We start from the raw sequence: 12,066 nt of genomic DNA, 5'->3' as shown, positions 1-12,066 counted from the left end.
ATTGACCTGGTAGCAAAAAATTTGGCTCTTATCCCCTAAAGTATGCCGCACCCCAATAAACAAGAATCATTTGAAATGGCCCAAGGGAGCTCCTTCTATGTGGAATGAAAAGAAATTGTTTTTCACTTGCTGAAAACTGGAGTGTTGTTTTTTTTTGTTTTGTTTTGTTTTGTTTTTTTATGAAAACATCCAGACTTTTAGGATGGCTTCCTGCTCTGCCCTCATGCTCTGATCCCCGTTCATCTGTATGCCCTTATCTTCCTATAGTCTGGCTTTGTGGTCCAGTCCTCCTGGTAATCTCTCAGTCCCTCTAAGGCTGTCATCTTTTGGTTAGGATGCATGTACCTTAGGGCAGTATACATGTGATCCAACTAGGAGGTGGAGAAAATACGGAGCACCCCTGCTGTCGTGTGCCTTATTCTCTTACTTCCAAGCCTTTGTTCATGTTGTATCTTCTGTCTGCTTGAAACACCTTACCCTTGTTTGGCTCAGTCCTACTAATCTTAAGATCTCACTTGAAACCTCACTTCTTCCAAGAAGCCTCCTCTGAACCTCGAAATGTGAGGTTACCAAGCCTCCCCCATATCCTCTCTTGACACCCTGCTCTTGCCTGTCAGGCAGACTCACACTCTCTATCATGATTACTTCTTTACTGATGGGCCCTGCAAAGCTTCAGTGCTTAACCCACCTGGATCAGAATATTAAAAGAGGCTTGGTAAATGTTGACAGAATATTTAAAAAGGAAACATTTATTAATTTTTAAAAAGTTGCAAATGCTTCAGTAACCCAGTTTCTAATAATGCCACACATGTTCTTTCTGCCTGTTTAAAATCTTCTGTGGATTTATGTCTTCAGCTATAACTGAAAACAATGTATTATAAAACTTAATTGGGTTTATAATAACATTTCATAACTCTAACAAGTGTAATAATAAAATCTGATGGCAGCTATAAGCAGACATCATAAAAGTAGAAAAATTATTTTGGGCTGATATTTGAAAAGCCTCCCTAGACTGTGTTTGTACAATAATAGTATGAAATTATGCAGCAATTGACACTTTCCGCAGGTTTGATCCTAAGAAGGAGCTTTATCTAAAGCCAGACTCCTTCATTTCATTATCAGTCTGGCTCATGTCCTTTGCTCGTATTAAATGTATCATCCCATGCATCCTTCAGCCTGTGGCTTCTTAACTACCTATCCTCAAGTCTACGCCAGATAAACAGCAAAGTTAAAAGTTACTATGATGTCAGTTGTGTGTTAAATTGCTCTTTGTGGTGATGTTTTTCTTTTCCCAGACAGCATAGCTTTTCCCCATTTCCCCCTCAGTTTTCACGGGGGCTTTTTCTCATTAAGGTCAGTGTGTTTTGCCCTCTCAGAATGTCAGGTTCACCCAAGTGAAAAAGAAACGTTTAGCATTGTTTGCCATTTGGAACTTTCACTGCCTTCCTTTGTGTATTAGGATATGCAAAAAGAGATTATGATGCCATGATATATAAATACAATAAACACTTCTTATTCACAACTTGTGGAAAACATTTATTAAACTCCTTAATTCAAAGTAGTTTATTTTCTTCATCTTTTAAAATTTAGTTGTGTCCACATTTTGTGCTTTAATCTTATGCTATAATCTTTAATGCTAACCTTATCTAGAATCCCAGACCAAATGCTAAATGTAGCATTCTAGTACATCCTTCTCCTCTGTCCTAACCTAACTCTGTGGTCCTGGGAAGAAATTCATTTTATAAATGACCTCAGTTGTAGCCAGGTCTCATATGGATTTTTTTAAAAAACCAATGTGATTGGTGTAATTTTCTTACTTGTTCCTGTGATTCTGATGACATAAAAAACTATTATACGTTCATTGCATGAAAGAGTAAGGGAAACTGAGGTTATCATTGCAATATTTTTAAACTAGTAGGTGATATATATATATATATATATATATATATATATATATACACACACACATATATATATACATACACACACACACACACACACACACACACACACACTTTCAAACCCTTTTTTTCCTTTAAAGTAAAGGTGCTGAGGTACTCCGTAGTAAGGTTGAAAAATCTGAATCACCTTTTCGTCCTAGTGATTCCTTTGGCTGGCACATTGTCTGAATGCTGTCTTACCCTTCGTTTTCCAGAAGGATGGGATGATAATTTGCTTCTTTGGTGAGCCTATGGCTTAGGTCCATATAAATTCACAAATATGATGACAGAGAATGCTTAAATATGCTGTGAATCATTTCGGAGACTTTATATAGTGGTGAATTATCTTGGTCCTGCCTAATGTAGGTACCAAAGTGATTACCATTTATTATGTTAGAAATCCTGAAAAGTGACGGATAATCCTTTACTGTAATCATGAAATAAGCAATAATATATGAAAAAAAAAAAAGAAAGAAGAGAAAGTTAACCAGCGCTTTTTTTTTTTTTTTTTTTTTGTCTCCCATGTGCTCTTTCACACAGGTACAACTTGGCCAAGTAGAAATCAAATGCCCTATCACAGAATGTTTTGAATTCCTGGAAGAAAGAACAATTGTCTTTAATTTAACACATGAAGATTCCATCAAATATAAGTACTTCTTGGAACTTGGCCGTATTGATTCCAGCACCAAGCCATGTCCGCAGTGCAAGCACTTTACAACCTTCAAACGAAAAGGACATATCCCCACCCCTTCCAGATCAGAAAGCAAATACAAAGTAAGCATGTTCACCAGAGTTGTGGGTTAGATGTCACATGATGCCAAATTAGGCCAACTTGTGGTGGGCATTAAGTGGGCTTCCTTCCCTTACCGAAGTCTAAGGTGAGTATATATTGGCTGTGATACCGAAAATACGTGGTTTGGGGAGGCTGATGATCAGAGAGCACTCTTGAGGATTTAATTAAAGTTTTTCTTTGACTTTAACCATGTTTAAAAATCATTTAGCAGCCTAATTGAATGACTAATCTTTTCAAGTAACTGGCACTGCTATTACTAAATGTTAAGTAAATACTGATCCTTTTTAGTGTAAGCTTGGCTTTTTTTGGTGGACCCAATGTGAATCTCCTCTGGTTCCGTCTATAATAAGTGAAAATAGTATAAAATGCTATTCATTCATGTACAAAATGCCAGTATAAGCTAGACAGTATGCTAAGTTTGGGGGGTTCGGAGGCAAATGTGACATAGTCCTTGCTCCAAAAATGTCTAACGAAGGTGAGAGAGATACCTGTTCTAAAATGACAGTTCAATATGATTAGTCAAACAAACAAGAAGAACCCCACTACACTTGTGCTTTGAGAACACTGATGGAGGAGAAGAGGCTAGGATGTGAGGAAAGACTTCTTGGAGAAGATGCAGTTCTCCAGGCAGATAACAGATAAACATTGGAGAACACGTCAGAGCAAGGAATGAGTTAAGTGCGCAGGCCCTGAGGCTGAGGCAGGCGTGCTGGAAACAAATGCTTGATGGGCTGGTGGGGAGAAAGCCAAGGAGAGCGGCGGGCAGGTATTTAAAAGCAGATCGTGTTGAGTCTTACACTGGGCTCAGAAGTTTGAATTTAACTCTGTAGGCATTACAGAAAGGTCATTCTTGCAGCATGAGTAGAGGAAGTCACAGGAGGGCCAGACTGAAGGCGGGGCAATGAGGGCAGCAAGTGCGGGAGCTAATCCCTGATTCACAGCACCGGCTGTCCATCACCATCACTGGTGCCCCGGGCCCGCCCCTCGACAACTGTCTGGCACATGTTTGAGCGTGATGCTGGTGTGCAGCGGAACTGGGAAGCGGGAAGATGATGAGGCCCGCCGTGGCGGTAGTTTTTCATCCTTGTCATTATAGCAGAATGGCAGGAGGAGGTGGTTTCAAAGGCTGTTTGAAGTCCTCTCCATTTAAGGTAAGTCTTTGCCCATGTTCCGGTCTTGGAAGCAGTGGTGGCTATGGTATTCGTTCTGTAGCTTTGAGGGACTGCGGTTTAGCAAGTACTTCCGTCCGCGGGTTGCAATGCTGAGCTACGGTGGGTTAGTCAAAGCCTCTTAATGAGTAACTGGGCTTTGAAATTGCTTGACTCTCATAGTTAATTATTTTATTTACCGTCTTTGTGAAGACTATAGGCTCGTAACTAGCAGGAAACCTTTTTTTTCTTCTCTAAAAATACATTTTGGAGGTTGCCAAACTGTATAACTAAAATAATACACTCACAGTGATTTTGAATACTGACTTAATAGCAATAGCATAATTTTATTTGACTCTCTATATTCTTAGGTTAAGTTATTTTTATTCCAATTTTGTGTTGTTGATGTGATCAGAAATGACTAGTTTTAGAAGGATACTTATCCCATAACAGCCTATTTTATTTTTTTTCTAAATTATGTTTGGAATCATTTATATGATTTATTTGTTTATAATATATATAGATAGATACAATTAATACACATTTATAAAATATATGTATATATAAACTCAGACTGTACTATTTAGGAATTTTGGTATTTAAAACATGTATGCATAATTGAGTCAGAGTGGAAATCATTCAAAAATATATTGTTCTTGTGAAATGGGTTAAAAGGTGTAATTTAAGGTGCAATTATAGCTGTAGTAAAATTTTATAAACTTCATTTCATCCCAAATCACCAAATCATTGGCGATGAGCTTTATTTATCAGAATGCACATGTATTGAGAGTATGTAAAATATATAAAAATTAAAAAATATAAGATCCTATATTTATATAATTTTGAGTGAACCAAGGGCACCCTGATAACATTTCCCAATGTCAGGCTTCCTCCAATGTCCATCAGTTGGGTTGTAGGTAAGAAGAGATGTAGGGGGCAAATGGATCAAAACCTCAAACCTAGTAAGTTCAGTTTTTTACTTCTGATGAGCAAAGGAGAGGGAAATTTGCTTTGGGGACAGGAGAAACTCAACACAAAATAAACGTTGTTGATCATAAACAGTTGAAATCCTTGGTAATGGGTGAGGGATGAAAATCTCAATATAGAGTAAAACTATTAAACAGCTTTCAAGAAAAATATAATTACCACAAAATTTGGGGATGATTACTGTTATTACTCATCTTTATTCTTATAGAAGAGAAGATCTCTAACAGAAAAGGTAAATAGTCCCCCTGTTTTATATAGTACAAAGTTCTAGGGATAATTCACACAATTCTTGAAGCAAAGATTTTTACTCTTTAATATAATGTTTATATAGCATTTTTCATCATTAAACTCTAAGCTCTTATGTTAACATTAACTGCTTGATTTACGTGTCCATACCTGTCTGAATATTATAAGTAAGGAGAGCTCAGACATGGCTGCTTCAGCAAACCAACTGTGACTTTCATGATTATAGTATAGCACCCTACATTGAGACTATGATCTTTGTTCTTTGTGGTAAATCAATGGCTGTTTCTCAGGTTTGCTCTATTTTTAAAAATTCTGTTTCCCCAATAACAGAACCCACTTCCAAATGGTGTAGTTCATCATAACTTTAAGAGTATTGAATTGAAGTACTTGAATGTAATGAATTGAGTCATAACACAACAGAAACAAACAAACAAAAAAGATTACTACTAATGTCTTACGTGTCTGAGCAATTTAAAATCTCTTTATAATATTGTTTACAGCCTAAATGGGTTTTGTATCTATTGATGAAACCCTTGTAATGTATATTTCAATATTACTCTTTTTGTGTCATTGAATTATAATGTTGTGATCCAAGATACCACTCCTTGAATGCTTATTATGATTTCTGTCAATTCAGAAGCACTTAAATAGGTTAAAATTGTTGTTTTATAGCAGGAAATACCTTTGGATACATCTCACATGAAATTGGAAATCTAAAATATCATATGTGGGGATTTCATTTAAATAGGTTTGTAACTATCACTTGTTAATTTGTTTTTGTATTTTGCAAGTGAAAAGGGGGTAAACAGAATATATCAACAAGCAGGAAGAAGAACTCCTAGGTGCCAGTACATCCTTCCAAGCCCTCACTCAGCTGATCTCCCTTCTGACAGAAGTTTGAGTACCCAGAGCTTTTCATTATGTTCTGAACTCCATTAAACTACTACTGTATCAAATAGAACTAGTATATTCCTGAATGGAGAGATTTACATTGAGACAACCTTCCCTTTGTGCAAATCCAGTCTTTCTCAGAAGTATTTGTCTCCTCGTTCCTGCAACTCATGTCATGAGGCCAAAATATTTTACCATTCCATTTCTTCAACATTAATTTCAAATACGATAAAAAATCTAATTTCTGACCAAAACAGTCCCTAGAATGTATTAATCCAACTGCATATCAGTACAGAGAACACATTAGCAATGGGAAAATGAAAATGCTAAAGTTGTGGCTTTAATGGTGCTTGTGTGATGCCTGGTGACAGACACATCCCCAGCACCTGAGTTTTTCTCCATAGCAACTATCATCTGGGATTTTATGGTGTTATTGTCTGGTTATTTGCTTAAAGTCTCTCCCACTGGTCTCTAGGAGGCCAGGTCCAGGCTTGCTCACTGCTGAGAAGCTGTGTCAAGCTCTGTGTCTGATAGACTGCGCTCTCAAATTGTATTTGTTGGAGGAACTAATAAATGGGTCAATGCATATATAATAATAATGTGTACTGTAGTAAATGCAGGCAGAAAATGCTGAGAGCACTGGGAGAAGAAAGGACAGGAGAGATTGGAAAGGCTTCAATAAGAGTAAACTAAGCTTTGAAATGTTCAATTTGCCAAGCTGGAAAAGGTGGGTCAGAGCACTGGCTTCCAACTATATTTAAACTCAGTCTGCCAAATATGAGCTCTGCCCCTGTAAGTACAGTTTTCACATGTTTTACTGGGGTTAGTAATAGTGACTGTCAGAAAGGCAGAGTAAGGATTAAACAGGGCCACACATGTAAAGTACTTAGCATGTCTGACACATCCTAAGTGCTCAACACTTGCTAGAAATTATTATGTTTGTTCTCATTATTAGGCAGGGGCCACAGAATGAGCAACCCTGGGTTATGGGGAAGGAGATAGAGGAGTCAAGAACAAGACGGGGGGGGGGGCTCCTGGGTGGCACAGCGGTTAAGCATCTGCCTTCGGCTCAGGGCGCGATCCCGGCGTTACGGGATCGAGCCCCACTTCAGGCTCCTCCTCTATGAGCCTGCTTCTTCGTCTCCCACTCCCCCTGCTTGTGTTCCCTCTCTCGCTGGCTGTCTCTCTCTCTGTCGAATAAATAAATAAAATCTTTAAAAAAAAAAAAAAAAAGAACAAGACAGGTGGAATAAAAGATTGGGTGACTGATGGATGGTGGGAACAAAGGAGGGATGTTATTGACTATGTCTTCAAGAACAGGCTTGGGGAGTGAAAAAAAAATGGTTTGAAATGTATTGATGATGTTAAGTTCGAAGACCCTTTGGGGCTTCAAAGAGATCTCTAAAAAGTGGATCTTATGAGGAGGGATCTGATGGCAAGCATTAATATTTGAGGAGACTGAGGCAGGGGAGGGTGACTGAATTCATGGAAATGGATAAGCCATGTTCTGAGAGGTAAAGAAAGTGATAGTTTTTCATGAAAAGGAGGAGAGAATTACAAATGATAAAATGTAGTCATTTTATGCCTTAGGAGTTGTACTGAGATGGGGCAGTTCTCGGTTTCCTTCCTGTTTCCCAGTATAGAACAAGAAGGGGTCCCCATTTTCATACTGTTTTGGACTAAGTTGAAGGTCATGCATAAATAAACGCAGGGAATGTGTTAGAGGTCATTTTCTTTATGGTTTCCTTGAGGCGAAACTAATATAAACCCCACTCTCCCCACAAATAATAAACAGAGCCTTGAAAATTCACAGAATGGTGCTTTGATTCATTGTAAGGTAAAGAAAAAAACCAGTAAAATGTCCTGGGGAAACTCCCTCTATGCTCTTACCTTATATAGTTAGCAGGTTTTTTCCCCCCTCTCTTAATTATTAAACCCTCTGGGTAGAAATCACATTTGATAAAACTGCAAATACATTATTTCCTTGTGTGATAAGAGAACTTTTCTAAGGTCTTTAAAATCAAATCAATGGATTTCTTGTTCCTAATTAATGTACTTTAAAATGTGCTTAAGTGGAAGGCTGGAATTCTGGTAATACTCAGTTTACCCCCTTCCTGTGTCTATTACTCAATCCTCTCTGACCTGTCCTGTACTCCAGAAAGTTGCCTCTTTGAACTGCTTTTCCAGACTCCCTTCCGTCTCGATTCCTATTTGGGTTCAGCCAGCTGTTGCCATTGGCAGGAGGCAAAAGGGTGCAAGGAGAGAATAGTAGATGCATTACTTCCTCACTCCCTTCCTAATTCAGTACAAAACTCAGGCAGTAGCTGTTTCCCTTTAGGACTGTACCTCCCGCTAGGTAGGAGGTACCTCCCCCATATTTCTAATTCTCACTGGGCTGCAAAAACCTCTTTCCTCCTTTGTCTCTTTGGCCCTAAGAGTGACAGTGGCTTCCCACTATTTCTGCTTCTGGGGCCCCGCCAATCCTTTGTTCAGATCCCAGCTGCACATCTTCAGTTGTGCCTCCAGTAAACAATTTTCATTTATATCAATCAATCGATCAATATGCCTAAGCTTTCTTTTAGTAAAAATAATTTGAGAATTTTTTCCCATGTGTAAAATGTTTAGTGGTTTCCTATGAAAGTGTGGCTAGCATGCTGCATTGCTCTTTGGTTTATCCCTGACATCATCTAAGTTGACAGTGTTTACAAATTGAAAATCAGATTGCATGAGCCCTGCAAGATCAGTTCATCCTATGACACACACCAATTTCTCTTGGCATTAATGCATCATTAATGTTAGAGGCTATAGAAAACAAGTGTAGCTTCTAAAGTGATTGTTGCTAGCATAGATTTGGGAGGGAGATAAAGATGAAGTTGTCTAGCCTGGTTTAAAGAAGCCAGCTTAAACAAAGGGTGTGTTATATACGCTAACTTTGAAAAAATGTGTAATACCCAGCTATGATGCAGATCTACTAAGTTTTATTAGGATGCATCTGTCTCTCTAGTTACTAATGATGTGCTTTGCAAGTTGTTCTTTGTTTCCTTTACTGACGCATAAATTAGCCATAATATTTTATGGAGTCTTTACTTGAACTTCTAACAACAAAGACCAAATAATAGAATTCATTTAGTATCTTAACCTACATCTGACGTTTAAAAAAAACACTACAATAATTGTAATAATCAAGGCTCATAGCTATCAAAAATTCACCTACAATGGGATTGAAAACTGTTGGTTTTTTTTGCTTCACCACATCATCCCTTGGGTCTTCAGCACACGAGAAAAGTTGAAGAATCATTTCTCCCTAATGACATGCTGAAGAATGGGTAAAAGTAAGCCAAGTCTGGTGCTCATTATGAAATGGTCTGGAAGGTGTTAGGGCTATGTATTTCTCACCTTCCGTACTCTGCATTCCTACTTTGCTGTATTTACCCTCTCAGATCTGTACAGGAACCCAATGCAACAGTCTACATGTATATAAGTCTTCTCTACAAAATACCTGCAGGTGGACATTCAGACACTGATCAAACACTTCCATTTTTAAGAAACTTTCTGCTTAGAGAATCATTCCCTTCCATTTTGAAAGAATTCATTGTTACCTTCAGGCTGAAATCTATCTCTTGCTTTCACCTGTTGGTACAGACAATACTCGCATTTCCTCAGGTACACTATATGAGTAGATGGCCCTCCTGCTACTTTAGGTGGGTTATCTCTGTGAGATGTTAGCTTTACCGTGTTGTGTTCAAAATAGATGTCTAGTTGAGCATGGAATGATGCCATACTGCTCTGGCTAGTCAGTTTGGACTACACAAATTAGGGCAGAATCTTCCAGTACCATTTATATTCATCTATGAAGAGGTAGGTCCTCAGACAAGAAATAAATTCAAACAGATACTTCTCTGGGCCTCGCTTTCTAGGTGTAAAGGAAGAGTCTATAAATGCTTAACGGTGTTTGTTTCCAGGTGGCAGAAGCAAAATAGATTGGTATGAAACAATGGTTTTCAAATTAGGGAGAGAGGACTCTTTTTGAAGGACAAAACCCCTGGAAGAATATGCCTCTCAGTTGAAAATGAAAGCCGGTACTAAAGTGAATGTATTGTGCAGTAGTGTGTTGCATATGTAAAAGGAGCCTAGAAACCAATATGAGGGATGATGGTAAGGCTATTTGTATGAATAACCACTACAACTCCATATAGGTTATCTTGTCGTGTGTTAACTGTTTTTTGGGCTGTTTGTTTGTTTGTTTGTTGTCCTCATTTGATCCCCGACCTTTAGGAAAGTTTCCCTTTCATTTTCTGTCTTAGTTTCAGCTATGCTGTGAGAAATTAAGGCAAGGGTCACTGGGCCATGTTTGGACTGTGTTCAGGGAGCAGTGCCGTATGAAGCCTGCGTGTTACTGGCACTCTATTCAGGAGATATCCCCAAGTAGGAGGGGACTAAGGGACTAATCTTAGGGACTAAGAATTGAGGCAGAAGTCAAGCCCATGTTTTCCCATGTGGAGAACCTCCCTCCACTGCCACTCTTGCTTTAGGATTTGATCTGATAAGGGAGCACATGGTGCTTCCTTGGAGGTACTTGAGGCGATGCATCAAAGACGACTTTCCGCCTCTCTGTGATGACCAGTACTTCTTCCCAGTCTTCTTGTCTTCAAGAAAGCCATCTGGAGTTGTTACAAAACTGTTTATAACCATGAGAGTTCCCTATTATTTATGTATTGATCTGTTTCCTTAGGACACAACCTAGTTTAACAGCCATAAGTTTTATATGTTTCATGTAAGAAGTTTCTGGACCACAGTGTATTTTGAGAAACACATGAAGAGTATAGGAACGTACCCAGTAGTGCAATTCCTGGATCCTAGGGTAGCTTAATTTTTAACTTTTTAAGGGACCTCCACACTGTTTTCCAAAGTGGCTGTACCAACTTGCATTCCCACCAACAGTGTAAAAGGGATCCCCTTTCTCCACATCCTCTCCAACATTTGTTGTTTCCTGCCTTGTCAATTTTTGCCATTCTAACTGATGTAAGGTGGTATCTCAAGGTGGTTTTGATTTGAATTTCCCTGATAGCTAATGATTTTGAACTTTTTTTCATGTGTCTGTTAGCCTTTTGTATGTCTTCATTGGAAAAGTGTCTGTTCATATCTTCTGCCCATTTTTTTATTTATTTGTTTCACATGTATTTTGAGTTCTTTGTAGATCTTGGGTACTAGTCTTTTATCTGTAATGTCGTTTGCAAATATCTTCTCCCATTCCGTGGGCTGCCTCTTAGGTTTTTTGACCATTTCCTTGGCTGTGCAGAAGCTTTTTATCTTGATGATACAGACATAGTGAAGAGAAGGGCCATATGCACCCCAATGTTCATAGCAGCATTGTCCACAATAGCTAAATTGTGGAAGGAGCCGAGATGCCCTTCAACAGATTACTGGATTAAGAAGATGTGGTCCATATATACAATGGAATATTACTCAGCCATCAGAAAGAACGATTAAACAACATTTGCAGCAACATGGAAGGGACTGGAGGAGATTATGTTAAGTGAAATAAGTCAAGCAGAGAAAGACGATTATCATATGGTTTCACTCATTTATGGAACATAAGAAATAGGAAGATCAGTAGGAGAAGGAAGGGAAGAATGAAGGGGGGGTAAACAGAAGGGGGAATGAACCCTGAGAGACTGTGGACTCTGGGAAACAAACTGAGGGCTTTAGAGGGAGGTGGGTGGGGGATTGGGATAGGCCGGTGATGGGTATTAAGGAGGGCATGTATTGCATGGTGCACTGGGTGTTATACGCAAATAATGAATCATGGAACATTGCATCAAAAACTGGGGATGTACTGTATGGTGAAAAATATAACAAAATAAAAATTATTTTAAAAAAGGACTATAAGAACATAAATATAAGACCAGTTGAACCCTGTTTATTGGACACTTCAGCAAGGCTCAGGACTGAACTAGCTGTAGTGACATCTCTGTTTGGGCCCCACGAGAACATTGCTGTCTCCCCAGTGCTCTAGCTGCTTTCAGGCCTCTGTAGTAGCTTAGGCTGGGCCTTCTGCCGG

The 12,066-nt window shown here is 38.7% G+C and overlaps 1 protein-coding gene across 2 annotated transcripts in view; it reads left to right on the top strand.

Annotated features, from left to right (window-relative positions):
- The window catches only part of RNF217 (ring finger protein 217), a 127,932-nt gene that overhangs the window by 75,773 nt on the left and 40,093 nt on the right, over positions 1 to 12,066 (top strand). Inside the window, exon 2 of one of the 2 annotated variants that reach the window (XM_026504737.4) lies at positions 2,481 to 2,714. The exons of the other annotated variant lie outside the window; for it this stretch is intronic. Coding sequence (XP_026360522.1) covers positions 2,481 to 2,714 — 234 coding nt within the window. The remainder of the gene's footprint in view (positions 1 to 2,480; positions 2,715 to 12,066) is intronic. 2 annotated transcript variants of the gene reach the window in all.

This window comes from Ursus arctos, unplaced genomic scaffold (genome assembly GCF_023065955.2).
Source record: "Ursus arctos isolate Adak ecotype North America unplaced genomic scaffold, UrsArc2.0 scaffold_13, whole genome shotgun sequence".
Lineage (NCBI taxonomy): Eukaryota > Metazoa > Chordata > Mammalia > Carnivora > Ursidae > Ursus > Ursus arctos.
The sequence above is the reverse complement of the archived record's forward strand: the minus strand, read 5'-3'. Positions and strand labels throughout refer to the sequence as shown.